Source organism: Mobula hypostoma, chromosome 17 (assembly GCF_963921235.1).
Source record: "Mobula hypostoma chromosome 17, sMobHyp1.1, whole genome shotgun sequence".
Classification (NCBI taxonomy): Eukaryota; Metazoa; Chordata; class Chondrichthyes; order Myliobatiformes; family Myliobatidae; genus Mobula; species Mobula hypostoma.
The window spans coordinates 1,885,217-1,907,422 of NC_086113.1; the positions used below are offsets into that span (position 1 = coordinate 1,885,217).

The following is a 22,206-nucleotide window of genomic DNA, read 5'->3' on the forward strand; positions in this document are numbered from 1 at the left end:
GATCGGATTGTGTCTCTCCAAATGCTCATAAATCCTGCCTGTCAGGATCCTCTCCAACAACTTGCCCACCACTGAAGTAAGACTTACCGGTCTATAATTTCCTGGGTTATCTCTACTCCCTTTCTTGAACAAGGGAACAACATTTGCAACCCTCCAATCCTGACACTTCTCCTGTCCCTATTGATGATGTAAAGATCATTGCCAGAGGCTCAGCGGTCTCTACTCTCACTTCTGTAAGACATAGGAGCAGAATTAGGCCATCTGGCCCATCAAGTCTGCTCTACCATTCAATCATGGCTGATGCTTTTTTTTCCTATCCTTCTCAACCCCAGTTCCCGGCCTTCTACTGGCAACCTTTGATGCCATGTCCAATCAAGAACCTATCAATCCCCGCCTTAAATACATCCAACAACCTGGCCTCCACTGCTGCATGTGGCAACAAATTCACCACCCTTTGGCTAAAGAAATTTCTCTGCATCCCTGTTTTGAAAGGGCGCCCCTCTGTCCTTTCCACATCTACTCTGTCTAAGCCTTTCAATATTCAAAAATAGTCTGCACATTTATTTCTACTACCAAAGTGTATGACTATGCATTTTCCAACATTTTATTTTATTTGCCACTTACTTGCCCATTCTCCTAATCTGTCTAAGTCCTTCTGCATCCCACCTGTTTCCTCAGCACTACCTGTCCCTCCACCAATCTTTGTATCATCTGCAAACTTGGCAACAAAGCCATCTATTCTATCATCATTTGTATACAGTATAAAAAGAAGTGGTCCCAACACCGACCCCTGCAGAACACCACTAGTCACTGGCAGCCAACTAGAAAAGGATCCTTTTATTCCCACTCGCTGCCTCCTACTAATCAGCCAATGCTGTAACCACATTAGTAACTTTCCTATAACCATGGACTCTTAACTTGGTAAACAGCTTCATGTGTGGCACCTTGTCAAAGGCCTTCTGAAAGTCCAAATGTAGAACATCTGTTGCATCCCCTTTATCTATCGTACTTGTAATTTCCTCAAAGAATTCCAACTGGTTCATCAGGCAGGATTTTCCCTTGTCCTGTGTCACCAAGTACTCCATGACCTCATCCTTAACAACTGACTCTGACATCTTCCCAACCACTGTGGTCAGGCTAACTGGTCTATAATTTCCTTTCTGTTGCCTTCCTCCTTTCTTAAAGCACCAAGCTACAGTCCAATGATTTTTGAAAGATTATTTCTAATGCTGCCACAATCTCTAACACTACCTCTTTCAGAACCCTAGGGTGCAGTTCCTCTGGTCTGGGTGACTTTTAGGTCTTTCAGTTTTTTGAGCACCTTCTCTCCTGTAACAGTAACTGCACCCACTTCTCTTCCTTCACACACTACAGCATAGGCACACTGCTAGTGTCTTCCACAGTGAAGACTGGTGCAAAATACTCATTTAGTTCATCCGCCATCTCCTTGTCCCCCGTTATTACTTCTGCCTCATTTTCTAGCAGTCCTATATCTACTCTCATTTATATTTAACATACTTTAAAAAACTTCTACTATCCACTTATTTGCTAGCTTGCTGTCATATTTCATCTTTTCCCTTCTAATGATTTTCTTAGTTGCTCCCTGTAGGTTTTTAAAAATTTCCCTATCTTCCCACTAATTTTTGCTTTGTTTTATGTCCTTTCTTTTGATTTTACAATAGCTTTGACTTTCCTTGTCAGCTACGGTTGTACTGTTTTACTATTTGAGTATTTCTTCATTTTTGGAAAACGATGTCCTGCACCTTCCTCATTTTTCCCGGAAACGCACACCATTGCTGCTCTGCTGACATCCCTGCTAGCATCTCCTTCCAATTTACTTTGGCCAACTCCTTTCTCATACCACTGTAATTTCCCTTACTCCTCTGAAATACTGCTACATCAGTCTTTACTTTCTCCTTATCACATCTCAAGTTGAACACAATCATATTGTGATCACTGGTTCCTAAGGGTTCTTGTACCTTAAGCTCCCTAATCACTTACGGTTCATTACATAACACCCAATCCAGTATAGCTGATATCCTAGTAGGCTCAATGACAAACTGCTCTCAAAACCTATCTCTTAGCCGTTCAACAAACTCACTCACTTGGGATCCATTACCAATCTGATTTCCCCAATTGACCTGCATGTTAAAATCTCCCTACCATAACATTGCCCTTTTGATTTGCCTGTTCTATTCCCTGTTGTAACCATTGGTCCACCTCCCAGCCACTGTTGGGAGGCCTGTGTATAACTGCCTTCAATGACTTTTACCCTTGCAGTTTCTTAACTCAACCCACAAGGATTCAAACATCTTTTGATCCTATGTCATATCTTTCTACAGATTTGATGCCAGTAGTGCCACACAAATACCTCTGCCTACCTTCCTATCCCTCCGATATAACGTGTAACCTTGGACATTCAGCTCCCAACTACAACCATCTTTCAGCTTCACACAGTCGCCTGCAGTATATCTCATCCAGTCTCGGTGATTTATCTAACTTAATGCTTTTCAATAGTTCCAGCACATCCTCTTTCTTAATGTCTATATGCTCAAGTGTTTCAGTCTGCTGTAAGTCATCTCCACAATTGCCAAAGTCCTTTACCGTGGTGAATAATGAAGCAAGATATTCATTAAGTACCTCCTCCAACTCCACGCACTGTTTGCCTAGTGTGACACTCAAAAATTTTGTTCATGAAGGCCTCCCACTTTCCAAGTACACCTTTACCAGAAAGTAGCCTGTCCCAATCCATACTTGCCAGATCATTTCTGATACCATCAAAATTGGCCTTTCTCCAATTTAGAATCTCAACCTGCAGTCCAGACCTATCTCTTTGCATTTTTATTTAGAAGCTAATGGCATTGTGGTCTCTGGATGCAAAATATTCCCCTGCACAAAGTTATGTTACCTGCTCTACCTCATTCCCTAATAGTAGATGAAGTGTCACACACACTCTCATTGGGACTTCCACAGAGTAATGAGAGAAACTTTCCTGAACACATTTGACAAACTCTATCCCATCTTGTCCTTTTACAATAAGGGACTCCCAGTCAATATGTAGAAAGTTAAAATCACCTACAATAACAACCTTATGTTTCTTGCAACAGTCTGCAATCTCTTTACAAATTTGTTTCTCTGAGTCCCTAGGATTGTTGGGTGGTCTGTAATATAGCCCCATTAATGTGTTCACACCTTTCTTATTCCTCAGTTGCACCCTTAACACCTCACTAGTTGAGTTCTCCAGTCTGTTCTGATGGAGAACTGTCATGATCTTCTGCCTGACTAGTAACACAATCAATGTGCAAGGATATTTACAATGAAGTAGTTATAATGTCATTAAGGTCGCTGAACAGCTAATCAATAAGAGTGCTCAAGCATCAAATCAGGAAGGAAAAATCATTTAATTAGCTTTTTAGAACATAATTCAATTATTTATGTAAATAGAATTACTTTTCTGTGATTTTACAGTTTCATATTAAAAATCTCTCAGAATAAAATGCAAGACATATAGTCTACTGTAGGACTACTTTGCCAATAGCTAAATTATGTTCAAACAATTAATTTCCCCTGAATTTGTAGAATAGGGCAAAATTATTGTTGGCAATGCCAGAATTCCTGCATTTAAATTGCACTTGTGGAATCTTGCATAGCTCTCCATTATGCCAGCTAAGGCTAATGATTTTGCCATTACGATGACAAAATCCAGATGAATAGATACTGTTTAATGTAATGGTAAGTAACTGATCAATTTTCAAGGTTTAAAATGATTTATATATCGATCAGGGACTCAGTTTGTGCCCTTAATGGAATGGAGTAAGTAGCTCCCTCTGAGCTAAACCTTGCAAATAATTTGAAATACAAAGTGGTGACATTTCTTTCACATCCAAAGTAAAAATTAATTGGGCAAGACACCGCGAGTGAAAGGCAATTAAATACAAAACAATAATTAGATTGGATTATAAGCCCACATTACCCCCACCCCCATAAAAAATACATCTGTGTTAAGTTAAAGCAGCAATGATAATAATATCTTGAAAGTATCTTTCAGATTAACTTTGGTTTCTAGTCCACTTGTGATATGTTCTTCAATAGAGTTTTAAAAAGTAAATTCTTATGCCAGAGTAACTCTTTGTCCAGGCTTAACAATGACTGCACTCTGCTTGCGATCTCTTGATTTTCGGAAATTCTCGTACCTTTTTTAAAAAGAAAAAGGCAAAGTTAAACCATTAATATTCAGCCATGGAGGAAAGTACTTTTGCTGACAATCATTGCTGCAGACAGCAGAGTGACAATGTGCTCCAACTAAAATGATCCATGTTATGCGGAAATGTAATTGAGTGAGAGCTATCCTGCCTTTCTCTTGGCACCTTCAGCAGCAGATCAGCAATCACTTAGAGCAGGGTGATTCCTAATGGATCAGTCCATGGCATAAAAAAGGTTGGGAACCCCTGAGATAGAGGAACAAAAGCTGCAAACCTGGGAATAGGAACTAATATTGTATTTGAGATCAAAAATGGAAAAGAGGCATGCAATAACTACTCAGTTGCTGGTCTACAGAAAAGTTACAGGCCTGGAATGTCTTATAATGAGTGAAATGTCAGCTAGGTTCAATTGCACAGTATACCACTGCATATTATTTGTATGAATTAAAACAAAAAAAGGCACAATTGAGTCAATAAAGAATTTCAAAGGGCAGGTGATTGAAGCTCCAGTGGATATTACAAGCTTGTGCTTTGATTATGCATATTTATTCTCTTTAATAATTCTCTATTTTTGCTGCAAAGACCATCTTTGCCATTCAGATTTGCTGTTTATCTGGCTAACCAATGGGAGAAATTGTTTAATATTTAAAAGTAATTAATTCTGAAGCACTTTTTAGCTTTCACCCTTTTAATATTCAAAAATAGCCAATCTTAAAATGAGTAATATTGCTGTGAATCTTTGCCTGATCTTTTCTCTCTTTCCAAGTCACTGCGAACCTGTGGTAATGATCTTCACATTGACACCCACAAGGGTGGCAGGAAGCAAAAACACAAAAAGGAAACATAGGCATATATATGTGAGGAAACTAGGAGGATATGGACATTGTGTAGGCAGAAGAGTTTAGTTAGTTCAGTTAGCTGCAGCTTCTTACAAATTGTGTTAAGGAGTTGGATGAACTCCAGATCATTCAGGAGACTAAAGGGGTGACGGGTTAAGGAGCCAGTGCAGAGTACCCCTTTGGCCATCCCCCTCAACAACAGGTATATCAGTTTGGATACTGTTACGGTGGGGGGTGGGGGGTGGGGGGTGGGGGTGGTGGTACCAAACAGACCGAACTCATAGCGGCACTGCCTCTGTGACTCGGAAGGCAAGGGGAAAGAAAAGGCACGCTGCAGTGATAGGAGATTCGGTAATTAGGGGAACAGGAGGTTTTGTGGGTGAGAATAAGATTCCTGGATGGTATAATGCCTCACAGGTGCCAGGGTCTGAGATATCTCTGATCGAGTGCTCAGCATTCTTAAGGTGAATAGCCAGAAGTTGTTCATGTACCAATGACATGGATAGGACAAGTGATGAAGTTCTGCATAAGGCATTCAGTGCTATGTTGGAGCGCAGGACCTCCAAGGTTGTGATCTCGGGATTGCTACTGTGCATTGTACTAGTGAGGCTAGAGCTAGGATGACTAGACAGTTTTAATATGTGGCTAAGGAGCTGGGGTAGGAGGGACAGCATAGTTTTTGAATCATTGAGCTCTCTTCCAGGGAAGGTGGGACCTGTTCAGAAGGGACACATTGCACCTGAACTGGAAGGGGACTAGTATCCCAGTGTGAAGGTTTGTTAATGGAGCAGACTTGATGGGCCAAATGGCATAATTCTGCTCCTGTAGTCTTATGATTAGTAATCTAACTGGCCGAAGGGCCTGTTCCTGTGCTGTACTGTTCTATGTTTGATGCCACATTAACCCATCCAGTCTCACCCTCTGATCCTTCCCTACCTTCTCTAGAATTGAAGGCCAAGTTGTATTTGTCTCATGTATAGTTCTTTGGATCTGAAACTTTGAACATTTTGCTTTTATCACAATTGCTGCCTTATCCATGAGTTGTTTGCAACATGCTGTTTTTATTTCCACTGACAGAAATGGGGTTGCATTGTTCTGCTGCAAATCAGAGGCTTGTATACTGTGCAATTGACTCTTATTTTCTTCCGAAAATAGCTGCAGAATGAAAGTGCCTTAAGATTCAAGGGGTGTGGTGGAAGTAAGTATTTTGTGTCACACTCTTCGCAGAACTGGAAATAAATTGGATAAATTATAATTTTGAATCCCCACAGAAACTATATATTTTGTTGTCAAATAATTCTGCAAGGTTAAAAAGTACATTTTACAAATTATGATGCATCAGATTTCATTTGAAGAGGACTAGAATATAAAAACAAAGTTGTAATGCTGAGGTGTTACAAGACAGTTGTCAGATCACACTTAAGGTATTGTGAACAGTTTTTAGGCCTTTTTTTTAAAAAAAAGATAGAGAGTGTACTGGCAATGGAGATGTTCCAGAGGGGTTTCTCAGGAATAAAAGGGTTAACATATGAGCATTTGATGGGTCTGGGCCTGTACTCGCTGGAGTTTAGAAGAATGAGAGGTATCTTATTCAAACCTATCAAATATTGAAAGGCCTAGAGAGTGTATGTGGAGAGTATGTTTCCTACAGCGGGTGAGTCTAGGTCCAGTCGGCACAGCCTCAGGACAGAAACAACAGCCAGAGCTTCAGAATAGAGATGAGGAAGAATCTCCTTTGCCAGAGGGCAGTAAATCTATAAAATTTACCGCCACAAATGGCTGTGGAGGCCAAGTCATTGGGTATATTTAAAGTGGAGATTGATTGGTTCTTTAGTAGGAGGACCCGCTGAACGGTCTTGGCCCAAAATGTCAACTGTACTCATTTCCATAGATGCTTCCTGGTCTGCCGAGTTCCTCCAGCATTTTGTGTGTGTTGTTTGGATTTCCAGCATCTGCAGATTTTCTTTTGTTAGTAAATAGACAGAAATCATTTCACATTGTTGCACAACAGTAAGGGCTGAAGAACCTATTCCTGTGCTGTACACTCTATGTTCTGTATTTGTTGTTATGATGCCCCTGTAGGACTGAACAGGCTATCTTACAACCCTTAATATTTCGATTAGTGATGCATAATGTTCAAAAATAATGAAGGAACAAAATGCTCTAAGCAATAGCATATTTGTGGTTAATATTTTTATAACATTCTGGTTTAAATAAAGTACTCTAGCTAGCATTATTTTAGATTGTCCTTATGTGTGTTGGTTTTAATTTTATACCTGAGTACACCATTAAGACCGTAAGATAGAAGATCAGAATTTGGCCCATCGAATCTCCTCTGCGATTTCACCAAGGCCAATTCAATTTGCCTCTCTTACCTCCCCCCCCCCCCCGCCCCATCCCTTCAGGCCCTGAACAATCAAGAATCTATCAATCTCTGCCTTAAAAATACATAAAGACTTGGCTTCCACAGATGCCTGTGGCAAAGAATTCAACAGATTCACCACTCTCTGGCTAAAGAAATTCTTCTTCATCTCTGTTCTAAAAGGATGCCCTTCTATTCTGAGGCTGTCCCCTCTGGTCTTACTCTCCTACTAACATAGAAACATCTTCTCCACATCCACTCTATCAAGGTCTTTCACCATTCGATAGGTTTCAATGAAGTCACCCCTCATTCTTCTGAATTCTAGTGAATACATGCCATCAAACACTCTTCAAATGACAAGCCATTCAATCCTGGAATCATTTTTGTGAACCTCCTTTGAACCCTCTCCAATTTCAGCACATCCTTTCTAAGATGAGGGGCCCAAAGCAGCTCACAATACTCCAAGGGAGGCCTCACCAGTGCTTTATAAAGTTTCAACATTACATCCTTGCTTTTATATTCTTATCCTCTTGAAATGAATGCTAACACTGCATTTGCCTTCCTTACCCCAGACTCAACGCAAATTAACCTTCAGGTAATCCTATACAAGGACTGCCAAGTCCCTCTGCACCTCATTTTTTTGTATTTTCTTTCCATTTACAAAATAGTTAACCATTGTGTATTTTTTAAACCGAAGTAAATGCCCATACTCCTAATCTCGTCTCTTTACTTCAAAACTACCCGCCCTTCCATCTATCTTGATATCATCTGCAAACTTTGCAAGAAAGCCATCAATTCCATCATCCAAATCATTGACATATAATGCAAAAAGAATCTGTCCCAACAATTAGTACCACAGAACAGCTGCAGATTTACAATACGTTTATTTTTAGCTTGAAATTTAGCTTTAATTATTCCTACTCACGTTTCAATGAAGTTTTGCCATTCTTGCTGACCGATAGAGGGCCGTGTAGTTGCAAGTGCTGTCAGTAAGTGGGATTGACAGATCAGCTGGGAACTATTGGTGGTTCCAAAGTGATTGTGTGATGTGTTGTCCTGAAGACAGATTCAAATAGAATAGAAAGTTGGCACCAATACATAAAACTACATGCTGTTGAATTTAATGAGGTTGAATTTAAGAGCAGGGAGGTTATGCTGCAACTGTACAGGGTACTAGTGAGGCCACACCTGGAGTACTGCGTGCATTTCTGGTCTCCTTACTTGAGGAAGAATATACTGGCTTTGGAGGCAGTGCAGCGGAGGTTCACCAGGTTGATTCCAGAGATGAAGGGGTTAGACTATGAGGACAGATTGAATCACCTGGGACTGTACTCACTGGAATTCAGAGCAGGTTTGATGGGCCAGATGGCCTACTCTTGCTCCTATTTCTCACGTTTTGTCTTGAAACTCTTTACTACTTCACACCAGAACTATGGACTTATGGTATCCTGAAAGGAAACCATGAGAATGAGGGAGCTGTGTACACGTACTTTGCAAGTCTTTGATAAGGTACCACATTGGAGGTTGGTCAAGAAGGTTCGATCTTGGCACTCAAGATGAGGTACAGTACCCATAAAAAGTATTCACCCACCCTTGGGAGTTTTCATATTTTATTGTTTTACAACACTGAATCACAGTGGATATAATTTGTTTACTTTTACACTGGTCAACAGAAAAAGACTTTCATGTCAAAGTAAAAACAGATCTCTACGAAGTGATCTTTCTTAATTACAAATATAAAACACAAAATAATTGATTGCATAAGTATTCACCTGCTCTAATATGACACTGTAGGGACTCTTTAATTTCCATTAGGCAGAATTCACCCAGACTGTTAAGGGTTACGTTGTATGTTACTACGTTTTTGGGGGCGACAATTTTTTCATATATACATTGCCATTTGTTTGCGATTGGAATAAAGTGTACGTTACAAGTAATTACGCTCGTGTCGATTTTTGTCGACACTCCCACAACAACACAGCAGATCACAGATGGAAGTCACATAATTAGTTAAATGGAGATCACGGTGTGCAGTCAAGATGTTTCAATTGATTGTAGTAAAAGTACACCTGTATCTGGAAGGTCCAACTACACCATGAAGACAAAAAAACACTCCAAACAACCCGTGAAAAGCACAACTCAGGAGATGGATACAAGAAAATTTCCATCACTGAATATCCCTTGGAGTACAGTTAAGTCAATCAAGAAAAGAATATGGCACAGCTCTAGATCTGCCTGGAGCAGGCAGTCTTCAAAATCTGAGTGACCATGCAAGAAGGGGAGTAGTGAGGGAGGCCACCAAGAGACCTATGACAATTCTGGGGCAGTTACAAGCTTTAGTGGCTGTTTTCCGGGTGCTTCACCAATCACAGCTTTACGGGAGAGTGGCAAAGAGAAAGCCACTGTTGAAAAAATCTCACATGAAATTTCGGCTAGAGTTTGCCAGATGGCACTGGGGAGACTGAAGTCAGCAGGAAGATGGTTCTATAGTGTGATGGAAACTAAACTGAGCTTTTTGGTCATTAGACAAAACACTGTTTGTTGTAAGCCAAACACTGCACACAGTTAAAAACACCATCCGTACCATGAATCATGCAGTGCTGCATCATGCTGAGGGGATGCTTCACTGCAGCAGGCCCTGGAAGGCAACATGAATGCAGCAAGACAATGACCCTAAGCGTGAACTAAAACTACACAAGAATGGCTTAAAAACAAAGTTAATGTGCTGGAGTGGCTAAGTCTGAGTCCAGACCTCAATCTAATTGAAAATTTGTGGCTGGAAATGAAGGCTGTTCACTCGCAATCCCCATGCAAGCAGTTTTGTAAAGAAGAATGGAGAAAAATTGCAGTGTCCAGATGTGCAAAGCTGATAACCTATCCACACAGACTCAAGGCTGTAGTTGCTGCCAAAAGTACATCTACTAAATACTGACTTGAAGGGGTGAATATTTATGCAATCAATTATTTTGTGTTTTATATTTTTTAATTAATTTGGATCACTCTGTAGAAATCTGTTTTCACTTTGGCATGAAAGAGTCTTTCTCTGTTGATCAGTGTCAAAAAAGCCAAATTAAACCCACTGTGATTCAATGTTGTAAAACAATAAAACTTGAAAACTTCCAAAGGGGCTGTACTGCAGTAAATTGGATTAGACATTGGCTTTGTGGAAGAAGCCAAAGAGTGGTAGTAGAGGGTTGCCTTTCTAACTAGAAGCCTGTGACTAGTGGTGTGCCACAGGGATCATTGCTGGGTCCGCTGTTGTTTGTCATCTATATGAACAACCTGGATGATAATCTGGTTAACTGAATCAACAAATTTGCAGATGAGACCAAGATAGGAGGCTGTAGTGGACAGCGAGGAAAGCTATCAGAACTAGCAGTGAGATCTGGACCCGCTAAAAAAAAATGGGCCGAAAAATAGTAGATGTAATTTAATGCAGACCAGTTTGAGGTGTTACACTTTGGGAGGACAAACCCAGGTAGGACTTAAATGGTGAGCAGTCGGGCATTGAGGAGTGTGGTAGAACAAAGAGATCTGGGAATAGATACACAAGTCTTTGAAAGTGGTGTCAGAGGTAGAGTCATAAAGGAAGCTTTCAGCACACTGGCCTTAATAAATCAAAGTATTGAGTACAGGAGTTGGCAAGTTATGTTGAAGTTGCTGAAGACATTGATGAGGCCTAGTTTGAAGTATTATGTCTCCCAGTGATGGCATGGGTTTCCTCTCTCAGTTTGAAGAGGTACTGGGTAGTAAGTTAATTGATCATTATAACTGGTCATATGATTAGGCCACGGTTAAGTAAATGGGTTGCCAGGTGGTGTGGCACATTGGGCTAACGGACTGTTCCACACTGTGTTCTAAATAAAATTATGAGGTGTACAAGAAAAAATCTGTGAACCCTTTGCAGTTACCTGGTTTTCTGCATTAGTTGGTCATAAAATGTGGTCTGATTTCATCTAAGTCACAATAATAGACAAACACAAAACTTCCCAATGCTGAGGGAGAATTGGCAGAAAGGACAGCTTCATGCAGGTTCCTAGCAAAGTAGTGTGTAGCAGCAGAGATAAATACGATCATGACAGGTAGTACTTAAAGTTAGTACTTGGAATGCATATCTTAAAACAAGCACATGCTGGCTCTCTCTAATTAACCGCCAATAGCTAACTTTTCCTCTGAATTACAAAGCCAAAGAGAGGGCAAAAATTAATGGCAAATTAGAGGATTGGGAAGCTTTTAAAAACCAACAGAAGGCAACTAAAGAAGTCATTAGTTGAGTTTGTGGTGAGGAAGGCAAATGCAATGTTAGCATTCATTTCAAGAATACGTTTTGTGTGTGCTGCTTTGTAACCTCCTCTCATTTCACCTTGAGTAATACAAGAACAATAGAGAATTGTTCTCTGAAAGTATTAGCCTTGGACTCCTCAGAATGCTTTATGTTAATGATTTAACAACAGTGAAACAGGAAGCCGGGTACACTGTGAATCACCATTCACACAGAACCCATGGGTTGCCTTTGGGACTTTATATTTAGAAAGGTGTATCTGCTTCCCGCCCCCAACAAAAACAGAATTTATAACAACCAAACAACAAACGAGCACTATTGGCTGCCCTAAAACAATATTATTTCCACAAGTCTCTACTGTAGCTCAGAGGAGATGCCATTGAAAAAGGTAATAAATTTAGATCATGAAACTGATTCGATACAACCACTTCAATATCAAGTAACACTCTTTCTACTCGATTAAAAAAGCTGATGTTACCATGTTTTTGTTCTTCATATTTGCTTTAATAATGTTTAGGTCCATCCGTAGTTGTTCTACTTGCTCCTGTGTAAGTTCCTGGTATCCTTCTTGCAAAGACAGCATGTATAAAGGGAGGTGAGAAGATGCGGTGTCCCTTGCAGATGTAATAGTGTGATCGTGGGTCAAGGAGTTCGGTCCCGACAAACACTGAGAATTCTGGTTTTTAAAAAATTGTAGAGCATTAATGTAAAGGAATATACTTGTTCAGTTCAACCCAATCTTATCTAATTTTAAAGCATGCCAGGATTGTGCTTTGATCTAAATGGCAATTGATGTTTTGTTTGATAAGAGAATATGAATTTTACACAATTAAACAAACTTGATCAGGAATTCTATAACACAGGTTTTTTTCCTGCTGGTTAATGCAAATAAATATCCACACATTTGGCTGGCTAGAAGAGCACAGAAACACGAGATAGATTTCTCTTTGCCTGGGGACCTGTTCCCTTTGTTTAGAAAGAATAGATCCTCTGCAAAGGAGGTAAAAAGAAATCAAACTACTAGAAACTCAACAGGTCAGACAGCATCTGTGCAAAGAGAAACATTTTACTCTTTCTCAATTCATCATGATCTGTTTTCTGAATTATCCCTAAGCTAGTTCAGAAACAAGGCTAATTTTGTCTATTGTTTAGTATTTCTCATTCCAGCAGTGTTTTAATTAGTTCAAAGCGGATTTATTATCAAAGTATGAGATTTGTCGTCTTGCAGGCAGCCACAAAACAAAAATATGGCTCTCATTTAAAGAAAACCCCACACAAGACCATCAAACATGCAGAAAGAATGAATCACGCAAAGAACAAAAAGCAAACAAATAACAGAGAACATTAAACATCAAACCACAGAATCCCAAAAACTGACTCCGCAGCCACGAGCCGCCAAGACGAGTGAAAGCCAGTCCAAGAGACGCGGCCACAGCACAAGTCACTCAGTTCAGAGCTGTATCAGTGGCTGCGGACCACAGCCACGTATCCAGTTCTGAGCCGATGTGCGCAAATAGTAACGTGTGATTAGAGGTGGAAGGTAGCAAAATATTTGTTAGGGAAGACATGCAACATCACTGTGCAGCACTGTAACATGATGTTTAATTAGCTTAAGCATTAAACTCATTTTAAAGCAATTGTCAACCCAGGAATAATATAATTATTTTTTTATTTACAAAAAAGGCAGACCTGTTCTGAAGAGGTTCCATTTCCCAGTTCTGATTCATATGAACTACCAAAATATAGGCGCCAAATATTAGGACATGGATCATCAGGTGCTATTTCACTGCTGTCCAGGTAAATTGGGGAATGTTCCACATCTCCCATAGATTCATCAGAGCCACTGCTATGATTCAAGAAAATCATGGAAGATAAGCTCACATCACTATCAGAGCCCGAACGTATATCCTAGAACAAATTAGCAAAAATTATATTTAATTAATGTGCATGAATCAGCCAATATCACTCAGAAAACATTGGCAACATTTAAAACTATTTTTGAAGCAATATAAATGCAAAGTAATTTTAAATCAATGTGGAGAGAAATACAAATAATGTGATGATACTCAGTTACTATTTGCATTGAATTCAGATTGCCCAGTGACCCTCCGTCAGTTCTATAGGAAAGAAATCCAACTCCCCTTTGCTTCCAAATGTTTGACCCTTTTTAAAATGTCAAAGAAAATGCTTTTAGGATTTAGAGGGTAAACAAGAGGTAAAAAAATCAATAATGTTCCATATTAAGATAGTTAAACTTTAAAAATGAATATAGCCCAGTTATTCTCATTCTCCATTTTCTCCTGTCCTACTTTGCAATATTCATTAGGTGAGGTTTCAAACCTGCACCTATTATGCCAACATTATAGTCAGCACTGAGTTGTGAAGACTTTAACTGCTCTGAAGGTTACCTGATTTTAGTATCAGTGGCTGGAAGATAGTTGTGATCACTCCAAATAAAGATGTCATTATTAGGATCAGCCAGCCACATGCTGTGTTGGGAGCTACATACATCGTTGAAAGTTAGGCCATCTGGCCCATCAAGCCTGCTCCGCTATTCAAAAAGATCACCGCTGATCTGGTCATAGCCTCAGGTAGGTGGAGATGACGCCATGTCCCCTAGTTCTACTCTCACCTACCAGTGGAAACAACTTCCCTGCCTCTATCTATCCTTTTCATTCCTCTCACTCTTCTGAATTCCAGCAACTCAATCTCTCCTCATAGTCTAACCCCCTCACCTCTGGAATCAACCTGGCGAACTGCCTCCAAAGCCAGTATATCCTTCCTCAAACAACAGGAATTCTGCAGATGCTGGAAATTCAAGCAACACACATCAAAGTTGCTGGTGAACGCAGCAGGCCAGGCAGCATCTATAGGAAGAGGCGCAGTCGACGTTTCAGGCCGAGACCCTTCGTCAGGACTAACTGAAGGAAGAGTGAGTAAGGGATTTGAAAGCTGGAGGGGGAGGGGGAGATCCAAAATGATAGGAGAAGACAGGAGGGGGAGGGATAGAGCCGAGAGCTGGACAGCTGATAGGCAAAAGGGGATACGAGAGGATCATGGGACAGGAGGTCCGGGAAGAAAGACGGGGGGGGGTGACCCAGAGGATGGGCAAGAGGTATATTCAGAGGGACAGAGGGAGAAAAAGGAGAGTGAGAGAAAGAATGTGTGCATAAAAAAGAGTAACAGATGGGGTACGAGGGGGAGGTGGGGCCTAGCGGAAGTTAGAGAAGTCAATGTTCATGCCATCAGGTTGGAGGCTACCCATACGGAATATAAGGTGTTGTTCCTCCAACCTGAGTGTGGCTTCATCTTTACAGTAGAGGAGGCCGTGGATAGACATGTCAGAATGGGAATGGAATGTGGAATTAAAATGTGTGGCCACTGGGAGATCCTGCTTTCTCTGGCGGACAGAGCGTAGATGTTCAGGTGAGGCATCACTTCACCTGTGAGTCGACTGGGGTGATATACTGCGTCCGGTGCTCCCGATGTGGCCTTTTATATATTGGTGAGACCCGACGCAGACTGGGAGACCGCTTCGCTGAACATCTACGCTCTGTCCGCCAGAGAAAGCAGGATCTCCCAGTGGCCACACATTTTAATTCCACATCCCATTCCCATTCTGACATGTCTATCCACGGCCTCCTCTACTGTAAAGATGAAGCCACACTCAGGTTGGAGGAACAACACCTTATATTCCGTATGGATAGCCTCCAACCTGATGGCATGAACATTGACTTCTCTAACTTCCGCTAGGCCCCACCTCCCCCTCGTACCCCATCTGTTACTCTTTTTTATGCACACATTCTTTCTCTCACTCTCCTTTTTCTCCCTCTGTCCCTCTGAATATACCTCTTGCCCATCCTCTGGGTCACCCCCCCCCGTCTTTCTTCCCGGACCTCCTGTCCCATGATCCTCTCGTATCCCCTTCTGCCTATCACCTGTCCAGCTCTCGGCTCCATCCCTCCCCCTCCTGTCTTCTCCTATCATTTTGGATCTCCCCCTCCCCCTCCAGCTTTCAAATCCCTCACTCACTCTTCCTTCAGTTAGTCCTGACGAAGGGTCTCGGCCTGAAACGTCGACTGCGCCTCTTCCTATAGATGCTGCCTGGCCTGCTGCGTTCACCAGCAACTTTGATGTGTGTTGCATATTCTTCCTCAAGTATGGAGACCAGAACTGCACACACTACTCCAGATGCGACCTCACCAGTACCCTGTACAGTTGCAGCATAACCTCCCTGCTCTTAAATTCAATCCCTCTCACAATGAAGGCCAACACTCCATTTGCCTTCTTGTTAGCCTGCTGCACCTGCAAACCAACCTTTTGTGCTTCATGCACAAACACTCCCAAGTCCCTCTGCACAGCAGCATGCTGCGATTTTTACCAATTAAATAATAATCTGATATTTTTTTCATTTTTCCCCAGACATATAGAAACATTTAGATTAAATAGCAGGTATAACAACAATAAATTGAGGACCAGGAAGGATTTAGGAAAAAAAAGATAGCTGAGAATAGAATTCAGGAGATAAAATGAACAATATTGGCATGTATTTAGAACATTTTAGATAAATACATCATTTTTAAAGCAGGAACAAACAACACTGATAAGGCAGCATGACTGGTATGGAGGGGCCACCGCACAGGATTGGAGGAAGATGCGGAGAGTTGTAAATTCAGCCAGCTCCACCATGGGCACCAGCCTCCCCAGCATAGGGGGTGCCTTCAAAAGGTGAGGCCTCAATAAAGGCAACATCCATCACCCAGGACATGCCCTCTTCTCATTGCTGCCATCAAGGAGGGGGCGCAGCAGTCCCGAGATCCACACTCAACGTTTCAAGAGCAGCATCTTCTCCTCTGCCATAACATTACTGAATGAACCCATGAGCACTGCCATACTATCTTTCCCTTTTATTTAATGCACTATTTAATTTTTAATATACATTTCTTATTGTAATTTATAGTTATCGATTGTACGACTGCCACTAACAAAAAAATTGACAATATATGCCAGTGATTCCGATTCTGAATAAAGATACAGGAAATACTGAGGAATGAGAAGCCCACCAAACACATGAGCAGCAGACAGCATCGGCAGCTGTGACAGCACAAAGACTAAAGAGTGGACTAAAATAAAAATGGAGACCATTGGATCAATCAAATTAAAACTGAGAAATGAAACAAGATATCCACGAGCCCACAAATAAAAAATAAAGCAAGCTGTGGAGGGAGGTCACTAAGCAATGGATGGTAAATGCTAGTGATTCTGCAGATACTGGAAATCCATGGCAACACACACAAACTGCTGCAGGAACTCAGCATCAACAGTCCACATTTCAGGCCGAGACCCTTCATCAGGACTGAAGCAATTAATGGTACAAATTTGATAAGTGAATGGAGGATGGCAGAAACGTTCAGAAGTTAATTTAGCATTTTACAGGGTGGAATAAAGGAAGATTAGAAACAGTACCATCATAAGTAAAATATTCAATAAACACTTGTCAATACATCATATTTTAAACTGGTCTAGGGAAGACTTAATAGGGGTTTATTACCATAAATTAAGTTATTAAAGATGATAGAATGCCAGAATTTTAATGGGTACCAGCATTTTATCAGGGAAGCAACAATTCTGAACATCAGAGGGAGAAAAGATGCTGAAATCATTTAGAGGAGGGAAACGTTAAAAACATTGATAATGAACAGTTGACATGGTTTTCGAAAGCAGTCTTACTTTACCAACAAGAGGAGAATGAATTAGAGTGTGCTTCAGCAGCATATGCCTAACAGAACTGGCTGACTGTGACACAAAGGAGGGAAAATTAGTGTAAAATGTCAAGTGGGCTTCTAGGGAGAAATTCTGGGATAACTACGGCTGTTCCGTACTTATAATACTACTGATTTATACTTCAGGTCAAAGATACAACGTCTAAAATAAAGACTATAAAAACTAAATAAATGTAACATTCAACAAATTACCTGAGAACTAACTTGCAGGTTGTTATTCATTAAGAACATAGAATAGTACAGCACATTACAGGCCCTTTGGCCCACGATGTTGTGCCAACCCTCAAACCCTGCCTCCCACCACCCACCTTAAATTCCTCCATACACCTGTAAATACGTAAAATTATATTTACATATGATTTTTTATACACAAAGTCATACATGCTTTATTTCTAAGTAGTCAGTCTTAGAGCACTGCAGCACAGAAACAGGCCCTTCAGCCCAACTAGTCCATGCTAAACCATTAATCTGCCTAGACCCAAGACCTGTACTAGGACCATAGCTCTCCATACCCTTCCCATCCATGTACTTCTCCAAACTTCTCTTAAGTGTTGAAGTCGAGCCCCCATCTCCCCCTTCTGCTGACACCTGAGTGAAGAAGTTCCACCTCATGTTTCCCTTAAACATTTCACCTTTCACCCTTAACCTATGACCTCTAGTTGTAGTCCCATGCAATCTCAGTTAGAAAAAGCCTGTTCGCATTTACCCTATCTATACCTCTCATAATTTTGTATATCTCTATCAAATCTCCCCTCAATCTTGTACGTTCTAGATTAAGTCCTAATCTGTTCAACTTTTCTCTGTTACTCAGGTTCTCAAGGCTCAATAATATCCTTGTAAATTTTCTCAGTACTCTTTCAACCTTATTGATAACTTTCCTGTAAGTAGGTGCCCAAAAATGCACACAGTACTCCAATTAGGCCTCACCAACATCTTATACATAACATCCGTCTCCTGTACTCACTACTTTATTCATGAAGGCTGAGATACCAAAATACAAAATAATAATTGAAGTTCTGATGAACTTTGGTTAAAGCCCAACCTGATGAAGAATTCTGGTTGCCATCTTATGAAAAGGATGAAGAGGCACAAAAGGTTGTGCAGAAATAATACTTACAGAAAATTGCTGGGTCTCGTTTCTACTACACAGTGATGTATTTAGATTACCAAATATATTTGATAGAATGTATATTTGATAGAAAGACCAAAGATAGCAGTAGTTTGCGTGAAAACATCAACTTCTAGAGAGAAGAAGAGTTCTGGCACCAGGTGTGATTAAGGGGAAGAGTAGATGCATTTAAGGTAAAGCTAGATAAGCAAATCAAGGCTGAGGCTAACAGAAATGAATAAGAATGGAAGAGTTTCACCAAAGTGTAAATGGTGACACAGAACAAGTTGGTTAAATTGCTGTTTCTATGCTATGTATTCCTGTTACTTCTTCCCATAGCTGGAAAAAATTAGCTGAATGCCTATTGAATAAATAAAATGCAATATCACACTGAAGATATGTTTTTTTTAAAGCTAAAATCAATGTTGTGCTATACATCGTAAATGTATTCCATTAACAAAATTCAGATAGTCCTGTACAGAAAACACCCAGACGTGAACACGGTGCAAATTGACAAGTGGTTCCGCAGCCAGTTCCAAGCAGCATAGTAGTAACTACAATGCCTCGTTCTGGCTGCTGAAATGTGATCATCATCCTCAGATTGTGCTGAGTTAACAATGCAAAGGGGCCAGGTCTTTGGGTATACTTAAGCAGAGACTGACAGGTTTTTGATCAGTCAGGGTGTCAGAGGGTACGGGGAGAAGGCAAGGGAACGGGGTTGAGAGACAGAATGAATGGCAGCGCAGACTCGGTGAGCTGAATAGCCTAATTCTGCCTCTATGCCTTACATTCCTTCACACTACCTATTTAAATTAAAGCTGCATGTATTCAAAAAGTAGCTGAGGCTAAATAGAACCATAGAAACTACAGCACAGAAACAGGCCCTTTGGCCCTTCTTGGCTGTGCCGAACCATTTTCTGCCTAGTCCCACTGACCTGCACACGGACCATATCCCTCCATACACCTCCCATCCATGTATCTGTCCAATTTATTCTTAAATGTTAAAAAAGAACCCGCATTTACCACCTTGTCTGGCAGCTCATTCCATACTCCCACCACTCTCTGTGTGAAGAAGCCCCCCCTAATGTTCCCTTTAAACTTTTCCCCCCTCACCCTAAACCCATGTCCTCTAGTTTTTTTCTCCCCTTGCCTCAGTGGAAAAAGCCTGCTTGCATTCACTCTATCTATACTCATCATAATTTTATATACCTCTATCAAATCTCCCCTCATTCTTCTACGCTCCAGGGAATAAAGTCCTAACCTATTCAACCTTTCTCTGTAACTGAGTTTCTCAAGTCCCAGCAACATCCTTGTAAACCTTCTCTGCACTCTTTCAACCTTATTTATATCCTTCCTGTAATTTGGTGACCAAAACTGAACACAATACTCCAGATTTGGCCTCACCAATGCCTTATACAACCTCATCATAACATTCCAGCTCTTAAACTCAATACTTCGATTAATAAAGGCCAATGTACCAAAAGCTCTCTTTAGTAAGTAGTACTTCAACTGACCATTCATGTATAATGTCAAATCTTATTTGTCTTCGGCTCATGGTTACCAGGTTACAGCTGAAGTGCAACAAGAAAAGCTGTAAGATATCCTTTCTGCTTGCCTGCCTTTGGATGCTAGATCTGTTTACTTTGCAGATTAATTGACAGCATGCACAGGAATGCAGATAATGTTAACCCTTAAGTATAAATGCACCCAGAGCCACTCCATTTTAATTTCCTCCGTGTATCACTGAGTTAGATACTTTTACAAAAGGTTACCTACTCCCAGCACACTCGACGACAGAGAGCCATGAATGGCATCCAACTGGGCATTACAGAGCAAAGCCTTGAGGTCAGCTCCCGTAAAATATTCAGTCATACTTGCTATCTGCTGGAAGTCAACATCATCAGCCAAAGGTAAATTCTGGCTCAATGCTTTCAGGATCTCGTAACGTGCCATCTGAAATGGGAGACGGAGAGCACAGTGTATAAACTTTGTAACATAAGCAAGTTGAATAATTCAGCTCAAATCGTTTGCTTACACGTTGTATATATGAGTATCAATTGGAGGACAAGTCCAGCGAGATGTTCAAAAGAATGAAAACACTGAGTCTACATGGCAAACACAGTGAAGGCTCTCCAGAAAGTAGTCGAAACTGCCCATCGCATCACGAGTACAAGCTTACCCACCAAAGACACATATGCAGCAAGGTGCTGAGAAAGGGCCAGTAACATCATGAAGGACCCCACCCACCTTGCTGAAGGACTGCTTGTCCTATCCCCATCATGGAGAAGGCTACATACCATCCACGCCAGGACTACCAGACTCAAAAGCAGTCATCTTCCCCAAGCAATAAGGCTGATCAGCACCTCCACCTACTAATCTATCCCCCTACAACTACTTTATCACTTTGTGTACAGACAGTCCTGTACCTAGCGTAACATGAGAGGGCACAGTTTTAAGGTGCTTGGAAGTAGGTATAGAGGCGATGTCAAGGGTAAGTATTTTTATGCAGAGAGCGGTAAGTGTGTGGAATGGGCTGCTGGTGACAGTCATGGAAGCGGATATGATAGGGTCTTTTAAGAGACTCCTGGACAGGTGCTTGGAGCTTAGAAAAATAGAGGGCTATGGGTAACCCTAGGTAATTTCTAAAGTAAGTACATGTTCGGCACAGCTTTGTGGGCCGAAGAGCCTGTATTGTGCTGTAGGTTTTCTATGTTTATAAATAACGAGCGTGAAATAACAAGATAAAGAGTCCTTTAAGTGAGATCATCAGTTGTGGGAATACCAGAAGTAGGAGGGTAGTTATCTCCTTTGGTTCAACACCCTGTTGGTTGAGGGGTAGTAACTGTCTTGAACTTGGTGGTGTGAGTCCTGAGGCTCTTGTACCTTCTATCCAATGGCAGCAGTGAGAACAGAGCATGGCCTGGGTGGTGAGGATCTTTGACACTAGAAGCTGCTTCTCTACAGTAATGTTTCATGTAGGTGTGTTCAATGGTTTGGAGGGCTTTACCCTTGATGTACTGGGCCGAATACACTATCTAGTCCTGACAAAGGGTCTCGGCCTGAAACGTCGACTGCACCTCTTCCTATGGATGCTGCCTGGCCTGCTGCGTTCACCAGCAACTTTGATGTGTGTTGTGTGAAACTATCTTTTGTAGGGTTTTCTGCTCAAAGGCATTGGTGTTCCCATGTCAGACCGTAATGCAGCCAGTCAGCACACTTTCCACCACACATCTACAGAATTTTACCAAGGTTTTTGATGATTTGCTGAATCTCTGCAGACTCCTGAGGAAGTAGAGCCGCTGGCATGCTTTCTTTGCAATTATATTTATATGATGGGTCCAGGACAAGTCCTCTGAGATACTGACACCCAGGAATTTAACGTTACTGACCCTCTCCACTCTGGTCCCCCGATGATTACTGGCTCATGGACCTCTGGTTTCCCTCTCCTGAAGTTTACATTGACATTGAGCGAGAGGTTGTTGTTATGACATCACTCAGCCAAATTTTCAATCTCCTTCCTACATGCTGATTCATCACCCCCTTTAATACAGCCCACAACAGGGGTATCATCAGCAAACGTGTAAATGGTGTTGCAGCTGAACTTTGCCACAGTCATAGGTGTAAAGCAAC

General features: G+C 41.2%; 1 protein-coding gene across 2 annotated transcripts in view; it reads right to left on the reverse strand.

The window, feature by feature from the left end:
- Positions 1–3,432: 3,432 nt before the first annotated feature.
- pex1 (peroxisomal biogenesis factor 1) overlaps positions 3,433–22,206 on the reverse strand; it is a 91,590-nt gene continuing 72,816 nt past the window's right edge. The window contains exons 20-24 of one of the 2 annotated variants that reach the window (XM_063069423.1): positions 20,353–20,529; positions 13,375–13,593; positions 12,164–12,361; positions 8,329–8,459; positions 3,433–4,193 (exon numbers count right to left, since the gene is read on the reverse strand). In XM_063069423.1, coding sequence (XP_062925493.1) covers positions 4,112–4,193; positions 8,329–8,459; positions 12,164–12,361; positions 13,375–13,593; positions 20,353–20,529 — 807 coding nt within the window. In that variant the 3' untranslated portion in view covers positions 3,433–4,111. The remainder of the gene's footprint in view (positions 4,194–8,328; positions 8,460–12,163; positions 12,362–13,374; positions 13,594–20,352; positions 20,530–22,206) is intronic. The other variant, XM_063069422.1, reaches the window with a different exon arrangement.